Raw genomic sequence first — 13,787 nt, forward strand, 5'->3', positions numbered from 1 at the left:
CATTAATGCAGCTTTTTTAAGTGTTGTCTTGTTTTCTCTTAGAAGTCTTAGCAGAAACTCAGTCTCTTAGAAAACTGCATAAGGTTTCTCACTTCCTTGTCAGCAATAACAATCCCAAACAAAAGGTCATTCTAATTCTCAGAGTTTCGGTGGTGGTGTATTATACCTTTGCCATTGTTTACATGTGGGGGCTTGAGGCTCAAGTAGCAAAGCTCCTCCTACCATTAAAATGTAACCCTTTGCCTTTTGTAAGGTTAGGAGGAGGAGGAAGGGGGTGGGAGAGAGAGGCAGAACGAGTAAGAGAGAATGGGGGGTGGGGGGGGGGTTTCATTACCTGAATGTACACTGCACTCCTCTTATAAGATTCAAATCTGTCCCAGACTATTACATTCTTACAACCGTTGTTGAAAGGGAAGCTATGAGCTTTTTCTTTCTTTATCAGTGATTATTCTCAGAAGAGGAGTGTACCCAGTCACAGTGTTAAGAAATAAAACACCCCCAATAAACAACAACGCAGAGTCAAGTAAGGCGGGTGGAAGCCCAGGTTGCGTCCCAAATGACACTATTCCCCATGGCCCCTGGTCAAAAGCAGTGCACTAGAGAAGAGCGTGCCTTTTGGGACACAGAAGACTGAAGGTAGATGTGGGCTAATGGAAGGCTGTGGAGGCCCAGACACTGAGTCGAGGCAGGCAGCCTCCTGTCACAGCAGCACTTAATGTAGCCCTCATTAGTCATCAGAGCCAGCCTGAGGCCGAGTGTCAAATTGCACCCTATTCCCTATATTGTGCACTACCTTCACCAGTCAAAAGTCGTGCACTACATAGGGCATAGGGTGCTATTTGGGACTCAGTCTCAGGAGAGATATACACATGAAGCCTGGCTGGCTGCAGCTTTCATCACCGTCCACAATCCAATCAACTATTATAGGGGTGGAAACACATGCTGACCGAACAACAATCCTTAAAGTTCACTCTCAATAAGGTGCTACTTTATAATGTGTCCATACGAGTTGGAACCTTTACATGAGGATTTGTTTATATTAAGTCAGTAAATCTATGTGGCATTTGGCTCCTACAGTAATAAGGCTAGCTGTATGAATATTTATCAAGTCTGAACTGACCTCCTATAATTCATAGGGACAATGAGAACACTTTCTGAGAAAGGACATTCAGGTAAAATGGAGCTGGTGCTGTATGCTTCTACAGTACAAAAAGTAACTGTTTCTTTATGGTGGACGCCGAGTGTCTGTGTCCCAAATGACAGCCTATTCCCCATTTAGAGCACTACTTTTGACTAGGGCCCATTGGGGCTGCATCCAAAATGGCACCCTATTTCCTCTATAGTGCACTACTATTGACCAGAGCCCAATGCGGGCCCTGGTCAATAGTAGTGCACTATAAAGGGAATAAGGTAAATTGACCAGGTCCGAAGCTGTCTAAGAGTTCCACATACCTAGTATATTGACGGTGGTGGATGCCTGCGTGTTGCCCAGTGGGAAAGTCGCAACTTTACACGTGTAAGACCCGATGTCCTGAAATCCCACGCCTTCCAGGACGATGGTGGCATCGTGCACGGAGGGGTTCAGGAAGGACAGGCGCCTGGCGTAGTCTGGGGAGATGGAGATGCCAAACTGGGGGTTGAAGACGGCCAGGGTGATGGTGCCTGAGGGCAGGCGACGCTCCCAGGAGCTCTGGGTGAGGCTGAGGTTGGTGCCCACCTCCACCCTACAGCCCAGAGTAATGTTCTTCCCCAGCACAGCACTCACCCTCTCTGGGACAAGCACCTCGTTACTGCTCACACCTATAGACAGGGGGAAGGTGAGAGACACAGTTAGTTAGATATAGACACAGTTACAGGAGAGATCCATGTTGAAAATCCATGTCATAAAAAGAAAAACTGTAATCAGAACTGAACCTTAGTCAAAAAGGAGAACATGGGCTTCTTTTAAACTTTTATTCACCTTTTTTTATTCCTCTTTCATGCTTTTATTCAGAAACGACAGCCCCTTCCAAACCATAGAAACCAAACCGCCTTGACGAGGTAGGCTTACATTATGAAACATACTATATCACGTCACTTCCCTCTCATGTTACTCTTCCCATGGGAATGGGCTGACCGGACTTCTTTCTGGAACAACTAGTCATGCCGTGTGTTTGTGATATTAAGGTGGTATTTCAACAGTGTAACAACGGATGGGCTTTTAGCTTTATGATGGGGTTTATCAGGGAGATGTGTCTGAGTCTGGAACCCCTCAATGTGTGTTCACTCCTAATGAGCAACACACACCGCAATACACAGCAACAGACATTCAGCCTCCCTGTTCACCACAGGACGTCCTCACTGTCACTGCTGCTAATTGTTAGAGCACCTTGCCATATAAAGTCAAAGCATTATAAAGAAAAAAAACTTTCTGGAAGGAGATGAAACATAAAAAGCAATTTGATGTTTTTTTACTGTTTTTAAAAGGCCCTTTCATGTCTATGCATGTTGGGAGTTATTTTCAGCTTGCTGTAACATGTAAAATGTGGGTTTTTCATGGGGGCTGGCTGGCTAGTTCAGATGCTGTGATTGAGTAAAGGCGCAGAAAGCCAATGAGGAGAGAGGATGAGCAGTGAGCACATTATTATGGCAGGCTGTATCACAACCGGCCGTGATTGGGAGTCCCATAGAGCAGTGCACAACTGGCCCAGCGTCGTCCGGGTTTGGCCGGTGTAGGTCGTCATTGTTAATAAGAATTTGTTCTTAACTGACTTGCCTAGTTAAATAAAGGTTAAATAAATATTTATTTTTTAAAACAGTGGGGATCAGCCGCTTCAATGGACGGAAAAGAGGCAATGAAGCCTAACATGATTCAGCAGTATTGTGTTCCTCTACTTTTTGTTTTCCTTTGCTTGGAAAGTAGAAGCTGCATGATACAAGCCTACTAGGCTAATCTGATTTATAGTAGATAGGAAGCTAGTCTGTCTAGGGGGTGTACTTATACATCAAGCTGCCTCCCGCAACAGAAACAGGAGATACGGGTAGGTGCCTCCTGCCCTATGGGTGTAAGGTTCTGGGTGTAGCTGGTGCAGAGGAGTCAGGCGCAGGACAGCAGAGATGAGTAACACAATGAACTTTACTCAAAATTTCCAAATACATGAAGTAATACCAAGCCCACAAACATCGGACCGAACTTACATTAAAACAATCACTCACAAAAACCATGGGGAAAAAAGAGGGTTAAATAATGAACATGTAATTGGGGAGGTGTGTAAAACAAAGACAAAACAAATGGAAAATGAAAAGTGGATCGGCGATGGCTAGAAGGCCGATGACGTCGACCGCCGAACGCTGCCCGAGCAAGAAGAGGGACCGACTTCGGTGGAAGTCGTGACAATGGGCTATTCTGGCTCGGACAAGGTTATACAGTAGGCCTACTTCCTACTAGATAGGCCTAACACCTCGTGCTGGATGTTTGCAATAACTAGCTAGTCTAACCATTTAAGAAATTGAGCAATACATGCCTACAGTAACATTTAGAAACACCATAGGCAGCAAACTCTGAATGAATCACTAGCCTACAACTTGAGGGAAATGAATTTGAACTTGAAACACATCTTAAATTACAGGTTAGTCCAATGCCTAGAATCATGTGCAAAATATATTCCAACCAAGAAAGACCAGAGTCAAATGTCTCTAAACATAATAACACAAATGAGTCATTGATACCCACATACTGTATAAATTTAAACATTAAGTTCATATGAACTTTTACAACCCTGTCGTCTATATTGAATTGTTGGGGGCACACCTCGTTGTAAATCTTGCACTAGCCTTTATGTTTTTACATGAATTGAATGCCTTTCAAAACATTCAGTGTAAGGTCTGAGTTTTCTTAAGGCAATTTAAAGTTATATTTGGGAGATCTAAATTTCCACCTACCAATGTGTGTGGAGTAAGCTAATAAAAGCGGCCTACTGGCTGGTGCTTTAGGGTCCTTGACATGAATATGAGAGGGAAACCACAGCTACGCTATCCTGGCTAAGAGGGAAAATAGGCTCTCCCTGCTCCCTTGCCTCCCCTGTCACTTCAGGGATCACATGTACACGTGCACGCGCACGCGCACACACACACCCCCACACTAGGGCTGTCCCAGACTAAAACAAATCTTGGTCGACCAAGAGTCGTCGGTTCTTTCAATTAATCGATTGGTCTAATTTTAAAATGTCTATTTTTCCATGTATAGACACCCTATGTGTTTTAATCAAATCAATGAAATGCACTGAGCTTGTCTGATGCTTTAAGAAAACTGTTTGATGAAATAATTAAGACACACAAGTGACTAGAGGGACTCAGACCGCAATTGATTTGAATGTTCCTGGCCCGACTCAGACTTACTGTGCTGTGTTAAAAAAAAAATACAGCGAGTGACTGTGACTAGAACCCTTTGGCTCTCTCTCCTCCCTTCTGCAATGACCACCACAGAACACCAACAGTGTGTATTGTGTGATATCCAACTGTGTTGCTGAAGCTGCAACATACAGGGCATTCAGAAAGTATCAGAGCCCTTGTCTTTTTTCACACTTTGTTACATTACAGCCTTATTCTAAAATGGATTTCACACATTTACACACAATTTAAAAACTGAAATATCACACTTACATAAATATTCAGACCCTTTACTCAGTACTTTGTTGAAGCATCCTTTGCAACGATTACAGCCTCAAGTCTTCTTTTGTACACCTGTATTTGGGGAGTTTCTCCCATTCTTCTCTGCAGATCCTCTCAAGCTCTGTCAGGTTGGACGGGGAGCGTCGCTGCACAGTTACTTTCAGGTCTCTCCAGAGATGTTCGATCAGGTTCAAGTCCGGGCTCTGGCTGGGCCACTCAAGGACATTCAGAGACCTGTCCCTAAGCCTCTCATGCGTTATATTGGCTGTGTGCTTAGGGTCGTTGTCCTGTTGGAAGGTGAACTCTTGCCCTAGTCTGAGGTCCTGAGCACTCTGGAGCAGGTTTTCATCAAGGATCTCTCTGTACTTTGCTCCGTTCATCTTTCCCTCGATCCTGCCTAGTCTCTCAGTCCCTGCTGCTGAAAAACATTCCCACAGCATGATGCTGCCACCACCATGCTTCACCGTAGGGATGGTGCCAGGTTTCCTCTAGACGTGAGGCATGGCATTCAGGCTACAGAGTTCAATCTTGGTTTCATCAGACCAGAGAATTTTGTTTGTCATAGTCTGATAGTCCTTTAGGTGCCTTTTGGCAAACTCTAAGCGGGCTGTCATGTGCCTTTTACTGAGGAGTGGCTTCTGTCTGGCCACTCTACCATAAAGGCCTGATTGGTGGAGTGCTGCAGAGATGGTTGTCAATCTCCACAGAGGTTCTCCCAACTCCACAGAGGAACTCTGGAGATCTGTCAGAGCGACCATCGGGTTCTTGGTCACCTCCCTGACCAAGGCCCTTCTCCCCTGTTTGGCCGGGCAACCAGCTCTAGGAAAAGTCTTTGTGGTTCAAAACGCTTCCATTTAAGAATGATGGAGGCCACAGTCTTCTTGGAGACCTTCAATGCTGCAGACATTTTTTGATACCCTTCCACAGATCTGTCTTGGAGCCCTAGGGACAATTCCTTCGATCTCATGGCTTGGTTTTAGCCCTGAAATGCACTGTCAAACATCTCAAGGTTTATGAATGGAAACAGGATACATCTGAGCTCAATTTTTGAGTCTCATAACAAAGGGTCTGAATACTTCTTTATAGGAAATAATTTTGGGGGTACTTTTTACCTGTTTTTCTACCAAATTTTGTGATATCCAATTGGTAGTTACAGTCTTGTCCCATCACTGCAACTCCCGTACGGACTCAGGAGAGGCAAAGGTCGAGAGCCATGCGTCCTCCGAAACAGGACCCCGCCAAGCTGCACTGCTTCTTGACACACTGCTTGCTTAACCTGTTATTGATAGGGGGCAGTATTTTCACGGCCGGATAAAAAAACGTACCCGATTTAATCTGATTATTACTCCTGCCCAGAAACTAGAATATGCATATAATTATTAGCTTTGGATAGAAAACACTCCAAAGTTTCTAAAACTGTTTGAATGGTGTCTGTGAGTATAACAGAACTCATTTGGCAGGCCAAAACATGAGAAGATTCTGTTCAGGAAGTACCCTGTCTGACCATTTCTTCCCCTTCTTGATTATCTCTATCCATTACAAAGGATCTCTGCTGTTACGTGACACTTCCTACGGCTTCCATGGGCTCTCAGAGCCCGGGAAAAAGCTGAATGACGTAATTCAAAGCCCTGGCTGAAACACACGAGCGCTTTTGCTAAGTGGTCTATCAGCGGACAAAGGGCTTCATGCTCGTGCACGATACGACACCATGATTTTATTCTATCGTCTCTGAACGGATTCAACGACTCCCGGTCGGAATATTATCGCTTTTTTACGAGAAAACAGCGGTTGACATGCTTCGAAGTACGGTAATGAAATATTTAGAAATCTTTTGTCACGAAATGAGCCATGCGCGTGACCCTTATTTACCATTCGGATAGTGTCTAGAACGCACGAACAAAACGCCGCTGTTGGAACATAACTATGGATTATTTTGGACCAAAACAACATTTGTTATTGAAGTAGAAGTCCTGGGAGTGCATTCTGACAAAGAACATCAAAGGTAATCAAACTTTTCTAATAGTAAATCTGATTTTGGTGAAGGCTAAACTTGCTGGGTGTCTAAATAGCTAGCCCTGTGATGCCGGGCTATCTACTGAGAATATTGTAAAATGTGCTTTCACCGAAAAGCTATTTTAAAATCGGACATATCGAGTGCATTGAGGAGTTCTGTATCTATAATTCTTTAAATAATTGTTATGTTTTTTGTGAACGTTTATCGTGAGTAATTTAGTAAATTCACCGGAGGTTTGCGGGGGGTATGCTAGTTCTGAACGTCACATGCTAATGTAAAAAAGCTGGTTTTTGATATAAATATGAACTTGATTGAACAAAACATGCATGCATTGTATAACATAATGTCCTAGGGTTGTCATCTGATGAAGATCATCAAAAGGTTAGTGCTGCATTTAGCTGTGGTTTTGTTTTTTGTGACATTATATGCTAGCTTGAAAAATGGGTGTCTGATTATTTCTGGCTGGGTACTCTGCTGACATAATCTAATGTTTTGCTTTCGCTGTAAAGCCTTTTTGAAATCGGACAGTGTGGTTAGATTAACGAGAGTCTTGTCTTTAAAATGCTGTAAAATAGTCATATGTTTGAAAAATTGAAGTTTTCGGATTTTAGAGGAATTTGTATTTCGCGCCACGCCCATCATTGGATATTGGAGCAGGTGTTGCGCTAGCGGAACATCTAGATGTAAGAGGTTAACCCAGAAGCCAGCAGCACCAATGTGTCGGAGGAAACACAGTACAGCTGGCCACAAGGAGTCGCTAGAGCACGATGGGACAAGGACATCCCAGCCGGCCAAACCCTCCCCTAGCCCGGACGACGCTGGGCCAATTGTGAGCTGCCTCATGGGTCTCCCGGTCGCGGCCGGCTGCAACACAGAACGGGATTGAACCCTGATCTGTAGGGACGCCTCTAGTACTGCGACGCAGTGCCTTAGACCGCTTCGCCACTCGGGAGGGCCAAGGGTCTGAATTCTTATGTAAATAAGGTATTTCTGTTTTGTTTTTTTATAAATCTGCAAACATTTCTAAAAACCTTTTTTTGCTTGGTCATTGTGGGGTATTGTGTGTAGATTGATGAAAAAATATATAATTGTGGGATCCATTTTAGAATAAGGCTTCAACGTAACAAAATATGTAAAAAGTCAAGGGGTCTGAATACTTTCCCGAATGCACTGTATAGCATATCATAATCAAATCAATTTATTGGTAATAACAAACTCTGAACACCGTAACACGTGACAGCAAAATGGATGCAGATAACGTGACAAATAAACTTGAATCAGGGGAATGTTTACTGGTTGCTCAGGAGGTAAAGGGGAAGTCAGATGTGTGGAATAAATGTGACTAGTTATGGAAAATACTGGAGATCAACAAAAAGAAGGAAAGGAGCAAGCTCTGCCTGTATATTATGTGTGCCAAATAGGTGCTGTATAGATTACAAAATAATTTTTCTGACTGTTTGGAACAATGTAAACAACACAAAATAAATTATGAGCATACCAGTCTGTCTTACGTACATTTTTTGTTGTACAGCCTTTATTACAGCAAAGACTAAAAACAGTCACATTCAATTGTAAATAACATTTCTGAATTTGAACGTTTTAGGCCTATTTACTGTTTACGTTAATATTTCAATGGTCTCCTTGTTATTTCATTTTAAAACTAAAATACTTGATTGCATTTCAAATCATGAATGACTCTTATGTTATGTGATGACATTGAACACATAAATTATTGATTGATACAGTAGCCTATATACAATTGATTGATACAGTAGCCTATATACAGTTGAAGTCGGAAGTTTACATACACTTAGGTTGAAGTCATTAAAATTAGTTTTTCAACCACTCCACAAATTTCTTGTTAACAAACTATAGTTTTGGCAAGTCGGTTAGGACATCTACTTTGTGCATGACACAAGTAATTTTCCAACAATTGTTTACAGACAGATTATTTCACTTATAATTCACTGTATCACAATTCCAGTGGGTCAGAAGATTTCATACACTAAGTTGACTGTGCCTTTAAACAGCTTGGAAAATTCCAGAAAATGATGTCATGGCTTTAAACGCTTCTGATAGGCTAATTGGCATCATTTGAGTCAATTGGAGGTGTACCTGTGGATGTCTTTCAAGGCCAACCTTCAAACTCAGTGCCTCTTTGCTTGACATCATGGGAAAATCAAAAGAAATCAGCCAAGATCTCGGGAAAAAAATTGTAGACCTCCACAAGTCTGGTTCATCCTTGGGAGCAATTTCCAAACACCTGAATGTACCATGTTCATCTGTACAAACAATAGTATGCAAGTATAAACAGCATTGGACCACGCAGCCGTCATACCGCTCAGGAAGGAGACGCGTTCTGTCTCCTAGAGATTAACGTACTGTGGTGCGAAAAGTGCAAATCAATCCCAGAACAACAGCAAAGGACCTTGTGAAGATGCTGGAGGAAACAGGTACAAAAGTATCTATATCCACAGTAAAACGAGTCCTATATCGACATAACCTGAAAGGTCGCTCAGCAAGGAAGAAGCCACTGCTCCAAAACCACCATAAAAAAAGGCAGACTATGGTTTGCCACTGCACATGGGCACAAAGATCGTACTTTTTGGAGAAATGTCCTCTGGTCTGATGAAACAAAAATAGAACTGTTTGCCATAATGCCCATCGTTATGTTTAGAGGAAAAAGGGGGAGGCTTGCAAGCCGAAGAACGCCATCCCAACCGTGAAGCACAGGGGTGGCAGCATCATGTTGAGGGGGTGCTTTGATGCAGGAGGGACTGGTGCACTTCACAAACTAGATGGCATCATGAAGCAGGAAATGTATATAAATATATTGAAGCAATATCTCAAGACATCAGTCAGGAAGTTAAAGCTTGGTCGCAAATGGGTCTTCCAAATGGACAATGACCCCAAGCATACTTCCAAAGTTGTGGTAAAATGACTTCAGGACAACTAAGTCAAGGTATTGGAGTGTCCATCACAAAGCCCTGACCTCAATCCTATAAAATGTTTGGGCGGAACTGAAAAAGCATGTGCGAGCAAGGAGGCCTACAAACCTGACTCAGTTACACCAGCTCTGTCAGGAGGAATGGGCCAAAATTCATCCAACTTATTGTGGGAAGCTTGTGGAAGGCTACCCAAAACGTTTGACCAAAGTTAAACAATTTAAAGGCAATGCTACCAAATACTAATTGAGTGCATGTAAACGTCTGACCCACTGGGAATGTGATGAAAGGAATAACATCTGAAATAAATCATTCTCTCTAATTATTTTTGACATTTCACATTCTTAAAATAAAGTGGTGATCCTAATTGACCTAAGACAGGGAATGTTTACTAGCATTAAATGTCAGGAATTGTTAAAAACTGAGTTTAAATGTATTTGGCTAAGGTGTATGTAAACTTCTGACTTAAACTGTAGGTATTGAAATATAGGCCTAAGTAAGTTACGTATTAAGACAAAAAAAGATGCGGTCTTAGGCCTAGAGCTCGATGGTGGTTATACAAGGCTGCTAAACGAAGGCTACTAATGATAATGACATTAAAAATTATTATAATGATGATCATAATAATAATAATAATATCCAGAAGGAGATCAAGGAAAAAGGAGGGTTATTATTATTATAAATATATTTTCTGACAATTTGGAACAGTGTAAACACTAAATGAATTATAAATAATACCAGAGTGTGAAGTCCGACATGTGGTCGCGTGAGGCTTGGTGCTCACGGAATCAGTAGGCTATTAAACAAGCTGTAACGGTCGTCGTACGTAGTGGACCAAGGCGCAGCGGGTTGAGTGCTCATCTTAACTTTATTTCAACACTGAACAAAACGATCGAACGAACAGGATTGCAGGCTACACACACAGCTATACAAACAACAACTTCCCACAAACCACAGGTGGAAAAAGGCCTACCTAAGTATGACTCCCAATCAGAAACAACGATGTACAGCTGTTCCTGATTGAGAGCCATACCAGGCCAACAAAGAAATACACAACATAGAAAACCAGAGAAATACAAAACAAGAACATTACCAAAAACCCCGGAATACTCTAAACAAACGCCCCTCTACATAAACACAAACCCCGAACCACATAAAACAAACACCCCCCTGCCACGTCCTGACCAAACTACACTAACGTGACACAAACACTCAAACAGGCAACAGAAGCAGGATCTGTCTTGTTTCTGTAGATATACTGTACCAGTCAAAGGTTTGGACACACCTACTCATTCAATGGTTTTTCTTTATTTTTACTATTTTCTACATTGTAGAATAATAGTGAAGACATCAAAACTATAAAAATAACACATATGTAATCATGTAGTAACCAAAAAAGTGTTAATTCAAAATATATTTTAGATTCTACAAAGTAGCCACCCTTTGCCTTGATGACAGCTTTGCACACTCTTGGCATTCTCTCAACCAGCTTCATGAGGTAGCAACATGGTCTAGGAAAAGGCGTCAATTCAACAGCGCACTGATGTGTTTCAGAATCGAGGACAGCGACCACTATCCAACGCGGGAGAAAGCGCATTTGTATATTATTTTTATTTGTGCTGCACCATTGTTCTTACATAATATAGCTTAACCATATACAATTTCAGTAGCACATGTCTTAGACTGATGGACTGTGCCATCCCCACGGCCTCCACAATGGATCAGACCACTCAGACAGGCGCGAATCAAACAGGTGTCTTGTTCACCATGAATTATTTATTTTTTGCTACTGCTTGACGAAATAAATCTCAGCCGACCAATAACCTATCGATCAAACAATCGACCAGTCGACTAAATGGGGTCAGCCCTAGTACACGCACACGCACACACTCTTTCCAATATAAAAACTGGGGGTGAGTGTGTGAGCAATCTGAGAATGTGTGTATGTGTTTAGGTAGAAGATATGTGAATCATATAGCAAGCCTAGCTGGTGAGGGGTTTGTAAGAGCTTTCCATGGCTGAATAGTTGTGTGTGTATTGCAGCGCATTGAGTTGTGTTGTGCTTTGTTTGTTTAGCGTCAGCGTGCCGTGCCGTCACAGTATCCTCTGTGTGTATTGGTGTGGTTGAGTGTCAGGGTCAGTGTATGCTATGCAGCCAGTCTCCACTCCACTCAGAACACTGAGCCGGGACAACAGCTGCTCGTGCACTCTGACTGTCCCTGGGACCAACGCGCCCGGAACGCCATATGCTGCTACTGGCCTACCATAACAACGTCACACACACACAGGCACGCTCGCACACACACACACACACACACACACACACACACACACACACACACACACACACACACACACACACACACACACACACGAGCAGGAGCTATACATAGCCATGAAAACACAAGCTACTGTAACATGGGAATACCTCAGTCACCACACACAGGAGGACAGGAGACTAAAAAAAGAAACTCATCCAAAAATACAGCCTTTTCTGTGCGGCAGTAGCAGGAGAGTGAATACACTGACAAGCTTGGCATGTGTGACAAGCATGTTGATCCAGGCACAGGCATGACAAACGTCTCAGACTAACTGAGACTGGGCCATTACGCTCCGCTAGGCTAGCAGCGTGCCCCACATACTGTACCTGCCACACAGTGCCACCATTTCTACATACATAGCTAGGCTACTACAACAAGCAACCAGCAAGACAGTCAGTGTGTCTGTCTGCCTCTGGGACTGCCTCTGAAATAGGACCCAATTCAATTCCCTATATAGTGCACTACTTTTGACCAGAGCCCTATATAGGGAAATGGTGACATTTGGGACACCCCCCTAGTCCAAGCAAACATCAAGGCAGTGTGTCTGTTGGTTTCAGCCTCTGGGTTGTCAAAGCACACAGGGAAACTAGACTCCATCCATGTTTGTTTTACAGAACAGCATTGAGCATTTAGTGCTGTGCCCACCACCCTCCTCCACCCCCACCACCACAGGAGAGGAGTGAGACAGATGGCTTCTGCCTGGGACACCTATACTACAGCCAGGAGAGTGTGGCCGGCTTGGTTGTCTCCCATTTATAGTGCGCTAGTTTAGTTGACAAGAGCCCTATGGGCCCTGCACTATATAAGGAATAGGGTGCCATTTGGGACACAGCGGGAGTGTGGCAGGCAACTTGGAGTCCCTGGCTCAGAACGCACTGCAGATGAAGGCCCGCAATCAAAACAAATAATACAAATATGAAATGGAATCTGAAAAAACTGGAGGTAAGAAAATGGGAACAGGGCGTTAAACAAAACAAAGCATGCTGTTCCATCAGCGAGGGAGAGAGCCTTTAAAAACAATGAGGCATCCCTCTGGACCGGACTGGAGCCACTGTAGGCTGCACTACGTCCCAAATGGCACCCTCTGCCCTATATAGTGCATTGCTTTTGACCAGAGTCCATAGGGGCACTATATAGGGATTTGGGGATGCATCCATTGTCTCAGTCCAATCCACTGCCTCTCTATAAAGACACAATCTGTTCACTGTTCTATTCTAGGAGAAGTAAGCTACTTTGTATTTCAGATCTCACCCAAAACAAAGCCATGCTCTTCATTCCTAGGCCTATATTGTTATGCCTTACTTACAGTTGATATTTTACTGCATTCTGCACCTCACCAATTTTTTTCTAGTTTTTGATTATCCTCTGTTCCTTAACGTAGGAAGAGAATAAATCACCTAGCTCTGTTGCCTCCCTCCTAAATTATGTGGTTTCTATTGGTTTCAATGGAATGTTTTGGAGTTTACAGCCCTGAATTTGCCCGACCAAGGAAAAAGACTAGGGGAAACACTGAAGCCTTCATGCATGGTAGTAGTCCTGGAATCAAATGAACAAGATGACTAAGGGAAAGAGGCCCAAACAATCAATTGATGATTGTTATGACAACTAACATATTATGAGGACTCTCTCAGAGAATAGCCTAAGCCTACTAAAGACAGGAGATTACAAAGACAGAGGAAGCAGAACTAAAATTGATATTAGGTCCCTATATGGATGGAAACCCTGAGAACCCATCAGGCAGGGCACAATGAACTCATGAAAAGGATATGCTATGCTGGCCCTTTGAAGCACGCTTTCTGTTTGTTTCTCTCCCTCCTGACGCCATTAATTGTGACAAGCTGCTCTGAACGAAGACGC

General features: G+C 43.0%; 1 protein-coding gene across 1 annotated transcript in view; it reads right to left on the reverse strand.

Moving 5' to 3' along the window:
- The window catches only part of LOC115163396 (nectin-3-like protein), a 62,170-nt gene that overhangs the window by 21,424 nt on the left and 26,959 nt on the right, over nucleotides 1-13,787 (reverse strand). The window contains exon 2 of the mRNA XM_029715229.1: nucleotides 1,453-1,800. Coding sequence (XP_029571089.1) covers nucleotides 1,453-1,800 — 348 coding nt within the window. The remainder of the gene's footprint in view (nucleotides 1-1,452; nucleotides 1,801-13,787) is intronic.

The sequence above is a fragment of the Salmo trutta genome, chromosome 26 (genome assembly GCF_901001165.1).
Source record: "Salmo trutta chromosome 26, fSalTru1.1, whole genome shotgun sequence".
Classification (NCBI taxonomy): Eukaryota; Metazoa; Chordata; class Actinopteri; order Salmoniformes; family Salmonidae; genus Salmo; species Salmo trutta.